Here is a 22,374-nt window from a genome sequence, read left to right on the forward strand (position 1 = left end):
TCTGCCAGAAGATGTCCCCACGGAAACCTCCCCCCAGCCCGCTGATTCCACTACCCATCATAGTGGTCCCCTTCGAGCGCATCGGGATGGACCTCGTAGGGCCATTGCCTAAGTCTGCCCGCGGCCACGAGCACATCTTGGTGATTGTGGACTATGCCACCCGGTACCCCAAAGCCGTGCCCCTCCGTAAGGCTACTGCCAAGACCATCGCCAGCGAGCTCTTCCTGCTCTTCAGCCGGGTGGGCATCCCTGCGGAGATACTGACCGACCAGGGGACCCCCTTCATGTCCCTGCTAATGGCTGACCTGTGCAAACTCCTCCAGGTAAAGCAGCTAAAAACCTCTGTTTACCACCCCCAGACTGACGGCCTTGTGGAATGGTTCAATCAAACCCTCAAGCAAATGCTACGGCGGGTCGTGGCCGAAGACAGACGCGACTGGGACCTCATGCTTCCCTACGTGTTGTTCGGCATTCGAGAGGTCCCTCAGGCGTCCAAGGGTTTCACCCCCTTCGAGCTGCTGTTCGGGCGCCAGCCTTGGGGACTGCTAGATATCGCCAGGGAAGCATGGGAGCAACAGCCGGCCCCCCACCGCTCCGTCATTGAACATGTGAAGGCGATGAGGGAAAGAATCGACCAGGTCATGCCATTAGTCCGGGAACACCTCGCCAGGGCACAGCAAGCACAGCAGCGGCACTATGACCGGGCCGCCCAGCCCCGCGAGTTCCAGCCTGGGGACCGGGTAATGGTCCTCATCCCCAACTCCGCCTGCAAGTTCTTAGCTAGCTGGCAGGGCTCGTACACTGTTGCTCAAAAAATCGGGCCGTCACCTACCGAGTCCGCCAGCAGGGGCGGCGGAAACCAGACCAAATCTACCACATCAACCTACTCAAAAGGTGGGTCGGGACCAGAGACCAGCTAGCGGCCCTTGCCACCAGGGACCTGGTCATAGTGGATGTCAACCCGGAGCTGTCGGTGACCCAGAAGACAGAGCTGCAACACCTGGTCGGTCAGTTCCCAGATGTGTTCTCGTCGGCCCCCGGGCGGACCCACGTGGTCCAACACGAGATCCACACCACAGCCGGAGTCATCATCCGGCAACGGCCCTACCGTGTCCCTGAGGCTCGTCGGCAGGCTATTGAAGAGGAAATTCAACAAATGCTGAAATTAGGGGTAATTGAGCCATCGAACAGCCCTTGGTCCAGCCCTATCGTCATGGTCCCCAAGCCCGACGGCACCCTCCGCTTCTGCAATGACTTCCGCTGCCTGAACGAGGTCTCGACGTCCGATGGCTACCCCATGCCTTGAGTGGATGAGCTTCTCGATCGCCTGAGAAGGGCCCGCTATATCTCCACCCTGGACCTCACCAAGGGATACTGGCAGGTCCCCCTATCTGAAGCCGCCAAGTCCAAGACCACCTTCAGTACCCCTGGTGAGCACTGGCAATACCGGACCCTCCCGTTCGGCCTACACGGGGCCCCAGCCACGTTCCAACGGATGATGGACATCTTACTGCGGCCTCACCAGGCTACGCCGCGGCATACCTGGATGACGTGGTCATCCACTCCGAGCACTGGGAAGACCACCTGGATCGTCTGCGGAGGGTGCTGATGGAGCTACGTAGGCCTGGGCTCACTGCCAACCCCCGGAAGTGCCACCTGGGCTTGACGGAGGCAAAGTACCTGGGATTTCAAGTCGGACGGGGACTCATCCGACCACAGGAGAAGAAGGTCGAGGCGATATGGTCTGCCCCCAGACCCAGCACAAAGACCCAGGTACAAGCGTTTTTGGAGTTGGCAGGATACTACCCCTGTTTTATCCCTAACTTCTCCTCCTTAGCCGACCCCCTTACAGACCTGACCAGGAAGGGGCAGCCAGAAAAAGTATACTGGACACCGGAAGCGGAGGAGGCGTTTAAGAAGGTGAAGCTGGCCCTCACCTCGGAGCCAGTCCTGCGTGCCCCGGACTTCAGCTGCCCCTTCCTGCTGCAAACGGATGCATCTGACACAGGACTGGGGGCCGTCCTGTCACAGGTTCAAGAAGGTGAGGAACATCCCATCCTATACATCAGCAGGAAGCTGACCCCAGCCGAAAGGAACTACGCCGCCGTCGAAAAGGAAGCTCTGGCCATCAAGTGGGCAGTCCTAGAGCTGCGGTATTACCTCCTCGGGCGTAAGTTTACTCTCCTCACAGACCACGCGCCCCTCCAGTGGATGGCTCGCGCCAAGGACACCAACGCCAGGGTAACATGATGGTTCCTCGCGCTCCAGGACTTCCACTTCAAAGTGCTCCATCGGGCCGGAGCAGCCAACTCCAACGCCGATGGCCTTTCCCGGATCTGGTCAGCTTATGCAGGTCTGTCAGGGGTCACTCCCCACCCACCCACCCCCTTATTCACCCCTGTTAACATCGTATTTTTCCACCAGACCAGGACAACGCTTAGCGGGGGGGGAGTGTGACGAGCGTCCCGAGTCCACATCAGCGTCACCCTGGTAACTCATGAGGAGCACCGGCTCAAGGCTCATTACGGGCTGATCACCTGCACCTGCCTCTCATCAGCCAGGCCTCATATAAACAGCACGCGCATGGGAAAAGGGTGAGAAGCCTCTCCCCGAGCTAACACACTGAATCTCCTCTCTCTCTGCCACCAGAAAGCAGCCTGTGACCGGAAGACTTGCCACGAGCACTCCACCGACTCACCTGCACCTGGACCTGAGTGAGAGCACCCTTTTGCACGCCGAAGCACCGTCATCACCCCGCAACCCTTCACTTTTCAATAAAATCCACCCTCCGGGGCTTTACATTTGAGTTTGCTCCTGCCTATTTCTTCCACCCCGCCACACTATATATATATATTTTTTTTTTTTTACCACTGATATATATATAGATATCAGATATTTTACTCAGTTTTTGTCAGCAATATTTGTTTCATAGAGGCTAATGCAGACAGTGCAGAGGCATGTGCAAGTAATTACTGTGGACTTCTATCTCAGTTTATATGCAGCTTTGAACTCCTGAGAGAAACCCAGAACAGAGAAACTGCCCACAGACCAGACCAGAGAACTGTCTCAGGGAAGTATAGACAATGAGCTCACCTTTAGCAGGCGACAGCAGAGGCACAGCGACTCTCCTCAGGCATTGCCTCAGGATGGAATAAAAGGCTTTCTGAAGTCTAGAACTCTGGAGAATCACTGGTGCAAAAAATATGTTAAAGGGTTGCTGTAATTTATGTGGGATTTCTTTCCAGTAGCTGACATAACCAGAGAAGAGTGATATAGCAGTTCTGAAACACTGCAGACCTGTTGCAGTTTTGTGCCTTGATTATGAAATTATCTTGCTAGCAGACTATACAGTGTCTCACATACTATTACACTGTTAAAATATATTTTTTTGAAGCTGTAAATCAATAAAGATTATTGAGGTAAGGTTACAAGAAAATAGAATTTCAGTTTTTCTACTTTAAAATTTACCACGCCCGTGATGTGGAGGGGCGGCTGCCGTCCGTGAGGGAGCGGAGGAGTTGGCGCCGTTCGCCAGGGGGCCGGAGCCTGCTGCCATCCGCCTGAACGGGGAGGAGCAGGGAACGGGGGACTCCTGCCGGCTGCCCAAAACCGGAGGAGCCGTCGCCGTCCACCGGGCGGCGGAGGAGTGTTGTACCGTCTTCCGAGGGCCGTCCAGTGCCACCGCCTCTACGAGGCCGGTGGAGTGATTGGAAATGAGCGACACCTGCTCGACCCACCGGTCTCGAGTCCCACGGAGTAGATGGTGGGATATAAAACCGGAGCGACGACGAGAGAGGACCAGGACTGGATTTTAGTTTGTGTTTTGGTTTTATTTGTGTGCGCGTCAGTCGTACGTGGGGGGCTGACGCGTTGTTTTGTCTTTATTTTGATTATTAAAATCTCCTTTGATTGTCCGCCGGTTCCCGCCTTCTTCTTCCCGATGATTATGAAGGTTTAATCGTTACAATTGTGTTTATGGGGTGCAGTCTAACATGCGTTGATGCTTCGTTTAAATTTATATATATATATATATATATATATATATATATATATATATATAATTTTTCACATAATTTACCTTTGTTCTACACTGCTCTGTCCCTTCTCCGATAAATGCTCTAATGGTTTTTATAAAACCTCTCCCTCAGATTGGTTAGCTGGCCTGGTTGTATTTTAAACAATGACGTCATCAGTATTGCTTATCAATTTGAGCCTCATTGAGATCCAGAAAATATTAATGATTAGGATGGCGCAGAATCTGTGCAAGCACAGCTATTACAGGACATTTCAGAATGGTATGTTTCTTTGTTTGTTGTTGTCTAATTAATACTTTTAGATACATTGTACACTGCTTGTGGCTTTTAATATACAGTTTTATCCTGATTAAAACTGTAATACACAGCAGAATACATGATTGCGTTGAAGCATTTTTTTAACAGTAAGAAATGTTTGCCAGCAAGTATTGCTCGCTACTACAGCAACTAGTGGTTGACTGATATACTGCCGATACGTTTTTCTGCTTGGCCGATGTGTTCTAGACAGGACTTTTATTTTAACAGCACGGAGAACGGCAGTGGCTGAGCGCATACAGTGTTCACACTCTTTCTCTCTTGTACGTCGTCATCGTTAACAGTTCTGTCTAATACGGATAGAAGTCTGTCTAATAATAAGATAGAACAGTTAAACAAAGGAATTAATGTATTCAGAAAGTATTATAACGATTGCTTTGATATTAGGCCTATTAGTAATAGAAAGACAAACATTATATTACTTTCTGGTTTGCCATCAACATTAAGCAAATACGAATTTATATAATTTAAATAAATCTTTGAATGATTAATGATCATTTAATTTCACAAACCTTGTAAACTTAGTCGAATCCAGCTGTGAGATCTTGTGAAGTCTGTGTGTGTATACAGCATGATCGCATGTTCAGGGCAAGATTAAGAACCGCTGCTTTACAGGTGTATCTCGTTAAATTAGAATGTTGTGGAAAAGTTCATTTATTTCAGTAATTCAACTCAAATTGTGAAACTTTTTTTTCTGTCTTTCTGTCTTTTCTGTCATTGCTGTCTCAAGTTTCATACTGAAGTCATATGTTTCTGAGTGTCCTAGATGTGAAAGGATGGTTGTGAGCTACAAAGACATGCTGAGCTGTATATGAGGTTCAACTTAATACACTCATGTTTTTGCACCTTGGAGAATGTGAGTCATGAGAGATGTCTTTGTCTCCATGTAACCGTCTTGCCAATTTCTCACTGCGGTATTCAGGATTAGGAAAACCTTGATTTTCCAATGTCAATTCCAATGTCTAGGTTCAATAACTTTACAGGCTGGTTCCTTGTGTTTCCAACTCTGAAACTTTGTAAGCTCTTCAGTCTTGCCCTTGAACTTGGATTTTGCTTTGTCACAGAAAATGCACTGATTGGGAAACAAGAAGGAACACATTCTTGGAGCTCCTTCAGATTGAACTGACAGTGATTTGACATGGCACAGAGAGTCCCTTTTCAATGATAATGATTCACCAGATGTAGAAGCCTTTGACACTTGTAAACAATCTACACTCACCTAAAGGATTATTAGGAACACCTGTTCAATTTCTCATTAATGCAATTATCTAATCAACCAATCACATGGCAGTTGCTTCAATGCATTTAGGGGTGTGGTCCTGGTAAAGACAATCTCCTGAACTCCAAACTGAATGTCAGAATGGGAAAGAAAGGTGATTTAAGCAATTTTGAATGTGTCATGGTTGTTGGTGCCAGACGGGCCGGTCTGAGTATTTCACAATCTGCTCAGTTACTGGGATTTTCACGCACAACCATTTCTAGGGTTTACAAAGAATGGTGTGAAAAGGGCTACAACAGCAGAAGACCCCACCGGATACCACTCGTCTCCACTACATATAGGAAAAAGAGGCTATAATTTGCATGAACTCACCAAAATTGGACAGTTGAAGACAGTTGTTGCCTAGTCTGATGAGTCTCTGATGATTTCTGTTGAGACATTCAGATGGTATAATCAGAATTTGGCGTAAACAGAATGAGAACATGGATCCATCATGCCTTGTTACCACTGTGCAGGCTGGTGGTGGTGGTGTAATGGTGTGGGGGATGTTTTCCTGGTACACTTTAGGCCCCTTAGTGCCAATTGGGCATCGTTTGAATGCCACGGCCTACCTGATCATTGTTTCTGACCATGTCCATCCCTTTATGACCATGTACCCATCATCCGATGGCTACTTCCAGCAGGATAATACACCATGTCACAAAGCTTGAATCATTTCAAATTGGTTTCTTAAACATGACAATGAGTTCATTGTACTAAAATGTCCCCCACAGTCACCAGATCTCAACCCAATAGAGCATCTTTGGGATGTGGTGGAACGGCAGCTTCGTGCCCTGGATGTGCATCCCACAAATCTCCATCAACTGCAAGATGCTATCCTATCAATATGGGCCAACATCTCTAAAGAATGCTTTCAGCACCTTGTTGAATCAATGCCACGTATAATTAAGGCAGTTCTGAAGGCGAATGGGGGTCAAACACAGTATTAGTATGGTGTTCCTAATAATCCTTTAGGTGAGTGTATTTTCCCTGTAAAGCTTTTATAGCAGTAATGGCGATAGCCAAATGTATCCAAAGACAAGTCCTCTTATTTCAATGGAATCTGTTCACAAATATCCCTCATGTGGTATGGTGAACTGACGTCTTTACAGAGTCTCATATACTGTGTAGATATGATAGCTTCTTGCTTGCCCTGTGTGGGCAAGCCCTGTGAGTGTGGTAAAATTACCATATCAGAAAGAGTTGAGACATGTAAAATACATGTTAGGGAACGAATCCTCTTTGGAGGCACTTCAGCTGTGTTACAATGTTTAATTTTCCCCTTCGTAAGTATGTATGAAGTATTGAGCCTGAAAAAAAAAAAAAAATACTTTAGCTAGTAGCTACCAACTAAGCTACCAACACTGCTGGTCAAGAATACAGATTCGATTTCTGAAAGCCTGTGATTATAGTAAAAACTGTTGAAAAATCACTTTAAGTTATGACTACAAAGGTATTTCTTAATTATAGTTTCAAATACTTACTGAAATTTTTCCAAAAGAGAGAGCAGTGTGAGATGGCGATCTGCAGGTACGAACCGACGACCACCAACTGCCAACTGCAAAGCCCCAAAATTCAAATACTTGCAGTTTCTGAGTCAACTTTTTGGATTTTTTTCTGTAGTTATTTATTTATTTAAATTTAAGTTAATTTGCTTTGTTTTGTTTACTTCAAAAGTAAAACTATTTTAAATATCTCCAGGTTCAGGATAGGTGAAGTAAAAGGTTCAAATAAACCCTATTTCAGGCTGCTAAGTATAATAAAAATGTGTTCATTTGTCTGTGAGTTGTTTACATCAAAAGTTATGCCACTTTATATCATATTTAGATTTTACCGGGTTTGGTGCAAAGGGTTAAAAATTAAGCATTTTGGACATTATTTCAGCTTGGTACCCAATTTAATCTTAAAACAGACACTAGAATGATAAAGAAATTACAGGTTGTGGAAAAAAAATCACCCTATGCACTTGAGAAAACGAAAAAATAGTTGATCCTCCACACATCTGGCAATTTTTTGCTATTTTTGTCCAGAAATAAGGTCAATATGTTGTCAAATGTCAAAAATAACCATTCCATTAAATTCCTGGGGTCAGAATTGTATGGGAAAATGTGTTCATTTGTCTCTGTATGTTGTTTACTTCTAATGTTATGCCACTTTATCTTGACAATAGCCCATAGATTCTCTATGGGGTTCAGGTCTGGTGAGTTTGCTGGCCAGTCAAGCACACCAACACCATGGTCATTTAACCAACTTTTGGTGCTTTTGGCAGTGTGGGTAAGTGCCACATATTGCTGGAAAATGAAATCAGCATTTTCAAAAAGCTGATCAGCAGAAGGAAGCATGAAGTGCTCCAAAAGAAGTGGCTTAACAAGACATTTAACATTAACTCATTAATTAACATTAACTTAACATTCCTTCCTAAAGTTCACTCAAATTCTTGAATTGATTTTGCTTGACAATCCTCATAAGGCTGCACTTCTCTCGGTTGGTAGTTCATCTTTATCTTTCACACTTTTCCCTTCCACTCAACTTTCTGCTAACATGCTTGGATACAGCACTCCGTGGACAGCCAGCTTCTTTGGCAATGTATGTTTGTGGCTTAGCCTCCTTGTGAAGGGTGTCAATGATTGTCTTCTGGACACTTGTCAGATCAGCAGCCTTCCCCATGATTGTTTACCCTAGTGAACCAAACTGAGAGACCATTTTGAAGGCTCAGGAAACCTTTGCAGGTGTTTTGAGATGATCAGCTGATTGGCATGTCACCACATTCTAATTTGTTAAGATTGTGAATTGGTGGGTTTTTGTTAAATGTGAGTCAAAATCTCCACAATTAAAATGACCAAAGACTTAGACTACTTCAGTCTGTGGCATTGAATTTATTTAATAAGTTTCACAATTTGAGTTGAATTACTGAAATAAATGAGCTTTTCCACTACATCCTAATTTGTTGAGATGCACTTGTAAAACATAGATTTAAAAACTTGTGAATCCATTAGAATCATTAGAAGACATAATCACAATTCATGTATGAATAGATTTTTTCGTGCACACCTAGATTTGATGGCATGGAAACAACTCTTCTTCTTCTCTAAATCAGCACGGCATGGCCCACCTCCTTTAATGCATGTTCCCGGGGGTAAGGTTTATGTAAATGTCTGGGCTTGTGATGTCACCAACCTGGGAAGTAGCTCTTTGTAGTCCCTACAAGCCGTTTTTGTAGGGATTAAACTGCCATAATTTGATCTAAGTTTGCATTGAATTTTCAGCATCGTAACTTTGCAAATAGCAACATTACACACTAACTAAAGTTAAAAAAGTGAAATCGCAATCAACCACCTTTTTAGATGTTTTGGGTCATATAAGATTTTTTTTATGTTTTTTAAAGAAGTCTCTTCTGTACACCAATGCTGCATTTATATATATAAAAATTACTGTAAAATCAGTAATATTGTGAAATATTATTACAATGTAAAAAATAGTTTTCTTTTTTATTAATATATTTCAAAATGTAATTTATTCCTGTGATGCACTTTTAAACGGCTATAATTTTTTCGAATTAATAGGTTACACAGAAAACAAGCAGCAAGAAAATATTACAACACCCCCATCCAATTTAGTTATTAAAACTGTCACTCACCGCAAGTTGACAGTTTCACATGACTGTGAGCCATGCTCATAATCTTGATTACATTGTAAATATTATTTAGATGAATTATGTGGCTCTACTGTAGAGTTATTGAACCTCTGAGCTGTTAAGCTCATTAGAGCATTGACGGGACTGCAGACAGTCTTTACATTAGCTCTGCTTATACTGATGCTCTCCGCTGTAACAGTGATAAAGTAATAAGCCAGCGTTGTTGGCAGGCTGCAGCGATGAGGGAGTTGAGCTTAAATACCTTTGAGGCTTTTAGGCACAGAGGAGCATAAGGGAATGAAGTAGGAGTCAGTTTGTAATATTGTAGATGCAGGAAGTTTATATCAGTTGCACATGTATTGGTAATGACAGCATTGGCAAAGGTAAAGCTTACAGTGTTTGAGTAAACACATTTCAGTGATGTATTATGATGAACTTCCCTCGACAGCCTAGCCATTTCAACAGACTACCAGAAAGTTACACAGTTTTAGTAAGTTGGAACAGCTAGTTAAAGCCAATGAAGCATAAAATACTGCGATGTGCTATGACTGTGTACACTTTGCTGTTCAGGCAGGTGTTTTTGTGTGAGTGTGTGTGTGTGTGTGTGTGTGTGTGTGTTATCAGTAAGCATCAGGGTTTTTCATCATTCAGAGCTTAATGGAGTTGGCCAGCACATTTGCACAAGCCTCTTTTGGATTGGTTTTATAACTTCAATCTTTATGAATCTTATGTATTTAGGCAACACTTTGCATACTGTATTAGCTCCTCATCTCCTGTATACTGTATTGTGCATTAACATCTCTCTTTGCATTATTATTTGAAAGGCCCATGAACATTAGCAATACAGTATGTGTAAATATAATGGGTAATAATTAGACATGCACAGAATCTACACACATTTTCTCTGCTAATTGTGGTGTGAAAACTGCAGATTAGATTGGATAATAGTGAAACGTGGATAATAGTGAAACATGTGAAACACGTATATACGTGGACCGCACCCGAAGCTTCAGAAGCTCTGAGTAGCTCTTTGTCTGCTATGAAGATCAGCAGAAAGTGAAGGTTGTCTCCAAGCAGAGGTTGGCCCACTGGATAGTGGATGCCAGCGCCTTGTTGTACCAATCCCAAGACGAGTGGTACCCCCGGGAGGTTAGGGCTCACCCTACATGGAGTGTTGCTTCCTCCTATGCGTTGGTGCACGGCGCTTCTCTGGCAGACATCTGTAGAGCTGTGGGCTGGGCGTCACCGAACACCTTTGCGAGATTTTACAGTCTCCGCGTTGAGAGTGTTTTTTCCAGTGTGTTGTGTAACAGATAATCGGAATAGCTGGCTGGTGTCACGCTTGGTGTGCCATACCCCCTTACCCGGGGATGCAAGCGCATCCCTCCTCCAGTAAGTTCCCTGGATGGCGAACCTGGTGGAGAATCCTCCAACACCCCCGGCTGATTGGGTGGCGCGGTCTGACACCAGTCCCAGTATCAGTCTTAGCTTGCCCAGGTCTCTGGTCAGTCCCATGTACTGGGCTAGGTGTCCATATGGCTTGATTCCCTTCGGGCGATTCCATATGTGTATTCTTCCATGGTAAGGTTCTCCTCTCCCCTGTCTTCCCGTGACAGATCATTCTGTCAGTCCCTGCTGGCAGTCGTTCCATCCCTACTCTGGCAGCCATATCACCCTGGAGCCCAAGAACGGTTTCCCACTGAAGCTAAGCAGGGCTGAGCCTGGTCAGTACCTGGATGGGAGACCTCCATGGAAGACTAGGTTGCTGCTGGAAGAGGTGCTAGTGAGGCCAGCAGGGGGTGCTCAACCTGTGGTCTGTGTGGGTCCTAGTGCCCCAGTATAGTGATGGGGACACTATACTGTCAACAAGCACTGTCCTTCGGATGAGACGTTAAACCGAGGTCCTGACTCTCTGTTGTCAGTAAAAATCCCAGGATGTCTTTCAAAAAGAGTAGAGGCTAAATTCGCCCATTGGCCTCTGACCATAATGGCCTCCTAACAATCCCCATATCTGCTGATTGGCTTCATCAATCTGTCTCCTCTCCACCAGTAAGCTGGTGTGTGGTGGGTGTTCTGGTGCAATATGACTGCCGTCGCATCATCCAGGTGGATGTCGCACACTGGTGGTGGATGAGGATGTACCCCCTGATAATGTAAAGTGCTTTGAGTGCCTAGAAAACGCTATATAAATGTAAGGAATTAATTAATTAATAAAATTCATAATAATACTAATAGTAATAGTAAATGTTGAAATTGCCACACAATCTGTTTATTTTTTTTTCCTAAATTCTATTTTTTTTTTTTCCAAATTCCGTTATTTCCATTTCCATTTTTCTGGATTCAGTTTTTTCCATTTAAAATTTTCTCCACTCCTTTTTAATAGTTAAATTGAAGTTTATTAATCATAAAGCAAGTTTAATTAATTAAAATCATGAAACTTATACATTTTCACATCAATTTAATAAAAGTTTAACAAAAATTACGTTTAGGGCCCTATGAATTTTTTAATTTTTTTCACCCTATTTATTATTGTTACCAAATTCTGTTTTAGCATGTATAATTATTTGAACACATAAAACAACTTAATTTATTTTATTTTTTTCTTAAAGCAGCCTCATGATTTTTCTCCCCTCAAAAATTCTGTGTGTATTTACATTTTTATTGTTATCAAATCAAGGCATGAAACATTAATTTAATTTATCTTTTAATTGCTGACAATTGATCAAACTTTTTTTTTTGGCTTTTGCAATCTTTACTATTTAAATTCAAACATGGAAAAAATGTTGTGTGATTATTACTTAAAAAATAGGCTATGTACATTCTACTGAAAAATAGACTGGACTTTTATTTTGACGGGTTGCAGTGAATACCTTTAAAATTCTGTGCATGTGATACGATGCTTTTGCTCAAATCAAATGGTCAGATGCTAATGAGGGGAATCTCAGAGCAGTTTTCGAGATGTTCTTTATGTATTTTCGTCCTCATTTAGTGAGGCGGCAGACGCTGGAATCACCGCGAGCGTCACATGTGCTAAACTGTGAATGCTGTTTTTTTGAATGGATTCCGCGATTTCGTCCGCGTTTTCTGCTTCACGGAAATCACAGGGCCCTACAGTTAAACCAGCACAAATGTATACTCTCACACTTTAAACTGCTTCTATTCTTGAACAATTAATTATTATCTAATCAAAATAAAAAGAGCAGCGCTGAGTCTACACTCTGGATGCGTCACGTTCAACTCCAGCAGTGGTCAAAATCTATTTAATTCACAAAGTGGACACAAGTTTACTTCAAGAATGAACAATGAGGCATAGATAAGTTTGAATTTCACAGTTTAAAAAAATGGAGCAAACGGACAGAGCGATCTATATTATAGCTCTATAAATGAAGCATACAGACTTTAATAGAGCCACAGAAAGACAAACATTTCAAAATGCTCAATATACAATTCATTATGTACATAAACAACAATTTGGGTGAACATAATGTAATTTAATGGAAAACTATGTGAATGGAGCTCTGTGGCAAGGCAGGATTTTCTGTCAGCTGCATTTAACCCTCTGAGGTCTAAGGGTATTTTTGGGGCCTGTAGAAGTTTTGTCATTCCCTGACATTTGTGCTTTTTTCAGTAACTTATAAACATCTTATTGCTAAAGTCTAATCTCACTGTAATCAGCACAAACTGGGCTATAATATGTGAGCAGCATGTATGTACATGATTGTGTTTTTGAGAAAAAACAATGTTATGTGTGGTTAGTGAAAAGCTAAAAATGTTAAATCACTTGAATAAGACAATAAAACATAAAGAACATTGGTTCCTGGGACTTTTGAGAAATGGAGCTTGTAGCCTAATTTTTTTCTTTCAAAATTATGTGAAAATCATCTTGTTTACTCACATACAGAAAACAATATATTGATTTAAATTTTCTAAGACACTTTTTGCTGGTAAAAGTCATATACGCGTAGGCGTCAACAATCATGAATATCATTGTGATTTACACCTGAGACGACAAAGGCCCGCATAATGAGCTGCATAATGAGCCTTTCAGTCATCTGTGTCACTGAGAGGGAGGAGTTACAAGAAAGAATGCGAAGACAAAATAAATATATATAATTATATGTTTGTAGTTCATTTAGAATATATTTAATTATCCCACAACATAATTTAATATCCACTTGCGAGTGCAAATAAACAGTTTATTAGGAAAAATCAAAGCTGACTTTCAAAATGACTTTTGCATCATTACTCCAGTCATACAATCCTTCAGAAATCCTTTTAACAATCTGATTTTCTGAAAAAAAAAAAAAAAAAAAAATATATATATATTTTTTTTTTTTTTTTTGGGGGGGGGGGGGGGGGGGTAAATTGAAAGAACAGAATTGTTTGTTACATTTGTTACAGTTACATTTATTTGTTACATTTATATTATTTACATCAAGCTTTTGAATGGTATAGTATTGTTATTGAAACTTCATAATGTTTCACTTGATTATACATTTAGTCAGGAATTATAGTTTGGCAAAAGTCTAACTAGTAAAATGTTTAGACGTTATGTGCAAACTAGTACAAGTATATAAATAAATAAAAAAAGGCTTACTCATTTTTATGATCTCTGCTGAATAAAGTGCTTCATTCTTTTTTCTGAGGAAATCCAAATCTCAAATCCTCAACCACATCACATCTTTCTGGGGTGAATTATGTCTTATTCCTCTCATCGCGAAGCAAACAGTAAAATACAATAAAACTTGAAGAACAGTCTCGCTGCGTTGTCTTTTGTTGTATGGGCGCATTCATGCCACGCGCTTCAGTGCGGGGGTGTGTTCATATTAGAAGATAATGAAGGGAGACGTGAAAAACGGACATCGCATTGTTTTCATATGGACTACTTTATCACAGAATATTTGTTTTCAGCAGCACTTGTTTAGTTTAAAAGTAGACATGTCAGGCTTTCTATAGATATCTCTCTCATGTCTCTTCGTTGAGTATTCACTGAGTTACAGTTCATTTTAATGAAATGTTTGTAAATGAAGATCAGCGCAGACAAAGGCTGCAGATAGCACACCTTGTTTGTTATCTTTATTTTATAAGTGCACAAAGTTCTGTTGTTATTATGTCTGTATCCAATAAAAAGTAGACCTTTTACAGATTCAATTTATGTATTGCTCATATCTGTACGATCAAAACTGAAAGTGTAATTTAAGTTCTTTTCGGGGTTATCAGGAGAAAATGACTCATAACGCGTATACTTGTTAATCGACTCCATAGGGTTAAATCCAGGTCTGAAGTGTCTTGCTCTGTTTAGCGTGCAGCATCTTGTGTCTAAACCAAGCGGCAACCTCCCCCTCTCTCTCGTGAAGCCAACAAGGAAGTGACCAAATCTGCAGTTCATCGACTGGCCGCTTGAGGCTGGCTGCAAAAGGGAGTCAATCCCATAGACTCTCCATGTTAAAATGCCCAACTTTACAGCAGAAAAAAACATGTTTACAGTAGGGCTGCAACGATTCGTCGACGTTGTCGACAAAAATCAATAATGGAAATAGTCGACAATGAATTTCATTGTCGAAGTTGTCGCCAGACATGTTTTTTCCGACCGAGTGAGGCATCTCTCTTCATTACAATCTCTGCCGAAAGTCGCACATGCGCATTAGCTTCTCTGCTGAGCGATAACATACAGAAATGGCGGCGTCCAACGCAGCAGCTGCGCGTACCAAAACATCTAAAGTTTGGGAGCATTTTAGCCTGGATACGGCGAATAAAAAGATTACCTGCATGGTTTGCAAAGCAGTCCTTGTATCACGGCAGCACCTCGGTGATGCAAGAACATTTAAAGAGAACGCAAGTTTGACTCGCCTCGGTAAGATTTAAATAACATGGAAGCCAATACGTTTTGTTTTGGATGTACATTGTACATTTGTGACCCTGGATCACAAAACCAGTCTTATGTGTAATTTTTTTAAATTGAGATTTATACATCATTTGAAAGCTGAATACATAATCTTTCCATTGATATATTGTTTGTTATGATAGGATAATATTTGGCCGAGATACAACTATTTGCAAAATGCACTTAATATTTTTGTTTACTGTTTTATTGCTGCTAATGTGTCTGCCCCTGGTTTACAGGAAGAAAATGTTTACTTGATTTTCATTTATTTTTTCTTATAAAACAAATGTGCCTGTCCTTTATAAAAATGTAACATTTTATAATTTTTCGATTAGTCGACTAATCGTTTCAATAGTCGGTGACTAGTCGACTATTAAAATAGTCGTTAGTTGCAGCCCTAGTTTACAGCCAGGTTCAAAAAATTAGTTTGGTCTATATTGCTAATTTTGCCCTTCATGACAACTGTGAGAGGGTGAGTTTTTTTTTTTATAACTCATCCATTTAAATTATATTAAGCCTTAAAATTCTGCATAATTAAGGGCGTTGTCATTTCAGTGACAGGTGAATTGCCCCTGCTGTCACCGCTGTCGAGCTAGATTGGGCATGGCTTTATCAACCACCTCCTGCCTTTTTGCCCATTTTCGATTGTATGGGAGAGTCACGCGGTGGCCCGCTCTGCACACTTTGAGCTTCAAAAACGCTCTTCAGGATTCTACGGGTGACGTCACGGACACTACGTCCATGTTTTTCTACAATCTATGGTCTAAACAAACATCATGTGCTGTCAGTGATTTCAAACACTAGAGGCCGCTCTCGCACTGTACAATGAAAACAGACCCTTCTTAGCTGTTTCCAGCAATGGACGCAACCTGGAAAACTATCGGCATGGATTTTTGCCGATAACTGATTATTCCAGCAATCAACTATCTGTGCCGATTAATTGGCAAAACTGATACATCGGCCGACCTCTAGTATTTACACACTCGTGCAATAAAACTGTTGTATAAACACAATATCAAACTCGTAGCTGTGAGATATGGTTGTATATTGGCATTCTGTGATTACCTACAGCACTTGTGCCTACGGCCTTACAGCTGTTCACTGTAAGACAATTCTATTACAGAATTGCAAAAAATACGCAAACTGCATACAATTTAATGTAATTAAATCCCTTAAAGTACAGCAAGTTTATTTGCTTAAAGATAACCCCTTCAATACTGTTTCAGCAGGAAGTAAAGTAAATAAAAAGGTGCTTGTCAAGCACTTTCATGAGGCTTTTAAAATTAGCTGAGAAAAGTAGACTTTGTAGAAAGTATCGACAACTGAAAGCATCATCAAATTAAATATTTAATAAAGTGGAATTCTGTGGTTGCAGATAGAGTAGTAATGGGTGCTTGTCCTGCTATGTGTGCGTGTGTCTAATTATATATCTCCTCAGATTCTTTGAACACTGGTGTTAGTTCCCACATACTGTACTGCCTCTTTACTGTCATTATAGATAATTTACCATAAATGCTATTTATCATAAACTGCAGAGTTTGGTAGACAGTGAGAAAACTTTCTCAAACATACAGTACATATTTCCTTGGTAGTTTGGATGAACTGGATAACATTTGTAACAACCAAGTGAATAACAGACAGGATAATTAAGATGATGAAGTGCTCACAGAAGTTACAGATAAGTTGTGTTAAAGCTGATTTTTCTCTGAGCTCTTATTTCATCTTAAATGCAGAGACAATTAAATAAACCATTTGCAGGTGAAAATGTAAAAACATGATTTTTGGCAATCAGTTTGAGATCAAATTAGGTCTTGTGTATTTGACACAGGTCACATTGCAAATTCACACTGCAAAAGTTTAATTATTATAATATTCTTATGTTCTATTCTGTGTTCATTTTATCTCCACATTTGTGTTTTTGCACTCTCAGTCATTGTGCTGTTGCTGGCTCATTGTAATGTGATCTTGCTGACTGGACCTCCCCTCTCCCCTCCTTCTTTTCTCAATCCTGCTCAGACTGAAGGATTCTTTCTGTCTGATCTTGATACAAACAAAGCCTCAAGTCACTTCAGTTGGTGGCCATCTTATCAGCACCTCCAGACAACTGGAGTAATGCAATTTCTGTCTGCTTGAAAGGGAAAAGAAACAAAATATCCAAATCTGTTTGACAACCTTAAATTCCAGTTGCAGGTCAAATCAGAAAATAGTATTATAAATGGGGCTTTTGCTCAAAACAGGTGGAAAATGCATTTACATTGTTCTGAAAGCACACTTGGAAGCATATATTTAATTTAGCATTCCATCACTTTCTCACTAATGGATCCTCTGCAGTGAATGGGTGTTGTCAGAAGTCCAAACAGCTGATAAAAACAAGTAATTCACACAAATCCAGTCCATCATTTAACATCTTGTGAAGCGTGTCTTACAAACATACAGTTTTTGGCTTCACAATAGTTAATTGATGGCCTGGAGTGGTGTCAATTATTTATGGATTATTGTGATGTTTTTACCAGCTGTTTGACTCTCATTCTCACGGCACCCATTCACTGCGGTGGTTCCACTGGTGAGCAAGTGATGTATTGTTACATTTCTCCAAATCTGTTCTAATGAAGAAAAGAAAATACTTTTTACTAGCTTTGGACTGAGACTAAGTACATTTTCAGCAGACTTTCATTTTGACTTATAAAAAATGTTGTAATTTTTCAATCCATTTTTACTTATTCAATAATGTATATAATGTATTCACACTTACATGACCTTTGATTGAGGGAAGTCTTCTGATCTTTAATCTTTCAGTGTGCAGCTGCAGATGAGAGAAAGACGGGTTAGAAAGAGATGAGAAATGCATGAATCAGTTTACCCTGAGAACTTTCTTCAGGGTCATGTCGTATCTCGGCCAAATAAATCGGTATTTTTGTTTGCGTTTGTAGAAATTAGAAGTTTTTTGTGCAAAATAAATATAATTAAAATCTGCAGAATGTGGTTTGAGTATGTGATGCCTTCTCTCTTGTTCTCTCTGTAGAAATATCGGTATCAGGATGAAGAGACTCCGCCCTTGGAGCACAGCCCCGCCCACCTGGCTCACAGCAAGAGTGCTGAGATGCTTCACATGAGCGATAAGAACCTGGCTGCCATGGACTCCATGCACAGTTATGCCCCCCACACACACATCTCACCAATAAAGGTACACACACACACACACGTTTGTTTTTGTGAAAAGTGGGGACATCCCATAGGCGCAAAATATCTAATTTTTGTAAAGTTTTTTTTTTTTCTTTTAAATTTTTTTTTTGTTTAAGTAGGATTAAGGAATCTAAAATATGGTCATACAGAACAAGGCATTAATATTGCTTTATAAGGATATCTGAATCGTATTTATCGTGAACATATGTTCTCCATTTGTTCTCCATTTGTTCACCTTGGTCACGCAGAAACAGTTGTGATGTTAAATAGATCTAATTTGAGATGTTTACTTACCGGCACACAAAGATAAACCACTGTATATTATTAATGCATATGCATACTATACAGCTATACACTATGCGATGTGTGTTTATCATCTCTGTTCTCTCTGTCATTGAGAAAATATTAATGTTTATTAATGAGTTATCCACAAAAAACTACTGCTCTATATTTCTCTATGGCAGCCGTGGCCTCTTCTCTACTATTTTACTGTTCTCTTCATCTCCGTACAGTTCATCTTACTGTCTCACCTTCTGACCTCTGTGTTCATTTCCTGCCTGCTTTCCCCATTTCCTCTGGCTTCGGTAGGTGTGTGTAAGTGAGTCATGTTGTGTATGTCAGACTCTGCGTGAGTTCTGTACACCTCTGCTGCGTGTAGGCCGATCAAACCCGTCCACACACTCTGGACTGTTTTTGTAGCCCCCACTGGCTCTCCAGAAAATTATACACACACATATACTTCCGTCTTGCATAATTTCTCAACACAGACTCACTTACAGCACACAGTTTGGCACAGTACCATGTCATTTGTTCTATGTTTGCAGTATTTATACAGTATGCACATTATGTTCTAGATTGTACTGTACATTTACCTAAATGTGCCAAGTACACGTTGTGAAATACTGCAGTTGGTTTTTCCAATGTGACCACAGTTTATAGGATCTTAAATAAATTGAACTGACAAATGTTAATATATTTTTAACAAAATATGCTTGCTATACGCCATTATATAGTATACTTATAGTAAAAAGTATGCTAGCACTGTCAGTCTTACAAACTTACAAAAAATCTGCCTTTTGCCGAATTCATTCTACTCCTATTCTTCTCCCTTTTCCCATCGCATATCAGATTGGACAGGCATCGGAAGAGTTGAGCGTCTGCGAGCAACCCACTGAATGAATCCGTATTTCTTATCACATCTTACTCCCTACACCACTGCTGCTATTGTTAAACAGCCATTTTTGTATTGATATCTATTGAAACAGATTTTTTTTTGGCGATATAGAGCAAATCAGACAATACTGTTCTTTAATGTTAGTCACTTAATACTAGTTTTTATTTTTCATTGCTGCATAAAAGCCAGACTAAAATATTCCTGCTCTGACCCTCCTCAGCCCTAATGTAGAAATATACTGTTATAATTGCTATGTAAATCCATTTTTGCAACCTCTGAGCAGCATTAAACTCTTTGTCTAAAGATGTAATTGCCACTTCAGAAGCACTTCTGTCTCACCTTTGCAGTGGAAATTCGCCAATGGTTGATAAAAGCAATCATTGTACTAATGAGGAAGTTTTGAGTTTTAAAAACTTATATGATGTTGTTGTTGTTATAGTTTATGGACCCCTTTAATTCTTTTGAGCAGTTTGTGTGAAAACATTACATTGAAGAAAAACGATTTTTGAGTATTAGCATTGAACATTGACTTCGTATGCAAATATATGTGAGAGATTGAGAGCTTTCAGAAAGAGCGAGGAAATGGGTCAGAAAACAACACATTTCCCAAAATACTGACAGACAATATACTTATGTCATTTCGACTGACCTTGTAAATAATTTAACAGGCATGAGGAGAACTAGCCACCATTTATGACTCAATAATCACATCAGTATCCACAGCAGATGATGAACCATAATTCACTACCTGGAGTGAAGCACACAAACATATGTAACATATGTTGTTATTTATGCAGCTCAGCAGCTGGCTAATATGTTGGGTGTAAAATCACTTTAGCATGTAGATCATTTACATGCTTGTGTTAGTTATGTTCAGTGTGTCAAGGGTGTTTGGCTGGATATGAAGGTCAGAAAGCAAATGACTGCTCCTCCTAGCTTTGCTCCCCCTCCACCCCCCCCTTCTCTGTGGTACCATCTGTCTTCATCTGAAACATGCCTGTGAAACACAACACGCAAACGTCCACAGTCCTAGGTTACTGTAGTGCTTCAGTAATACAGTATCTACAATATCAGTGCATTACAAACAAATCTAATCATCAAAATTATCCTTATGCTAATTTTTTTATGGAACTGTTTGCACAAAAGCTATTTGAATACTAAATTATGCATTACAATGCATCAATAAATTTGTATTTTCAAAAACATGCCAAATATAGTTATATATATTATATATTATAAGTATATATTATAATATAATTAATGTAATTATTCAGTTTGTAATCAAATGTAATCAGTGCATTTTTTTTTCATTTTTAATATCAATGCATTTGTACAGTAATCGCACTCGTTTGCATTTAAACAAATATGTAAGGCAGTGAATGTAGTTAGATGAATGAAGGTGGAGATTTGTAATTATTTTTTTTTATTTGCCTCATTTTTATGCGTATGTGTAATGTGATACTGATAAGGGATGTATGTAAGATGTACAGCATACTATATGCAGTATTTGTCCTAGCTTTGTTTATATTTATGTGTTACATGCTGTTCACTTTGCATGACACACACACACACACACACACACACACACAGAGTATGAATCACTTTCATGTGGTCATATGACACATCAGGGCTCCTACATGCTTCCTTCTGCTATTCCTGTTAGTATTCAAGCAGTACAGATAAGCCAAATAATTCAGTACCTCCAAAGTAAGCTTCATATTACATTAATCTGAATAGAATATAATGAGAATGTATGATTTAGCTTGAAAAATTTCAGTATTTTTCAGCCCCATGATGATATTTAGTATGTGCCTTAATAATGATGCCTTTGTTTTGCAATGATTTGTAATCAGAGATCACTAAAACGTTTGTATGTGCAAAAAACAATGTTGATTATACATAAACTTTTAAGGCTACAATGTGGTTATAACATGGTCATTACATTTTCAGAAGCTGCATCTTGAGTGGTATATATTGTATATTTACATAGACTGTTCAGAGGCGTCATGAATGCATTTACACTGCAGTTATAATTGCATTAATAATGCTATGAGATTAATGGTTAACACCTGTTTTATTTTTTATATATTTTATCTGTATAGAAATATGAATTTTGTTTTAAATGGAATGATATGCTAAACAATAAACTAAAACTGCCATTAGGTGGCAGCAAGTCACTGTCTTAAAGGAAACGTGTCTCTTCTGTAGTAACATCATGTACTAAGACCAACAGAAAATGAAAAGTTGCGATATTCTAGGCTGATATTTCTAGGAACTATACTCTCATTCCAGCCTAATAATCAAGGAACTTTGCTGCTTTACCATGGGTGCAGCAGGCGCAGTGATATTACGCAGCGTCTGAAAATAGTCCTAGCTAGTTTGTGTAGTTGCAGCAATAGCAGAGTTGCTGGGGACTATTTTCAGGCGCTTCCGTCGGTCTTGGTACACAATGTAACTACAGAAGAGTCAAGTTTTAAATAGGAAAAATATAGAAACTATCTGGTCATTTTTGAGCGAGATGCTAACGTTCTAATCAGATTCAATGATCAATGCTAAGCTAAGCTAAAAGTGCTACCGCCAGTCCCGGAGATCAGCTGAATGGATTAAAAACTCAATTAAAAAACGGTAAAACTCTAAAAAACTGTTTTACTCTAGGGGAGTTTGAAAATGAGCCTGTTTTTTCAAAAAGTGGAGTGTTCCTTTAATGTGTGAATTATTCAGCTGATTCATTCAAGTGCTTGATTCACTCTGAAACTAAGCAAGTGACTGGATCAGCCTTAATACAGTACATAGCCTTACAAGTATGCGCCCTTCCATTTGAGAAGAAACCACTGTCATTATGAATGGATGAATGAATCAGTTAGTTTATAAACGTGTATTCATTCAGTAACA

At 40.3% G+C, this 22,374-nt stretch overlaps 1 protein-coding gene across 3 annotated transcripts in view; it reads left to right on the forward strand.

Moving 5' to 3' along the window:
- The window catches only part of LOC132140758 (disks large homolog 4), a 188,556-nt gene that overhangs the window by 72,952 nt on the left and 93,230 nt on the right, over positions 1-22,374 (forward strand). For all 3 annotated transcript variants that reach the window (XM_059549714.1, XM_059549712.1, XM_059549711.1), the window contains exon 2: positions 18,148-18,309. In XM_059549714.1, coding sequence (XP_059405697.1) covers positions 18,148-18,309 — 162 coding nt within the window. The remainder of the gene's footprint in view (positions 1-18,147; positions 18,310-22,374) is intronic.

Source organism: Carassius carassius, chromosome 5 (assembly GCF_963082965.1).
Source record: "Carassius carassius chromosome 5, fCarCar2.1, whole genome shotgun sequence".
NCBI classification, from domain to species: domain Eukaryota; kingdom Metazoa; phylum Chordata; class Actinopteri; order Cypriniformes; family Cyprinidae; genus Carassius; species Carassius carassius.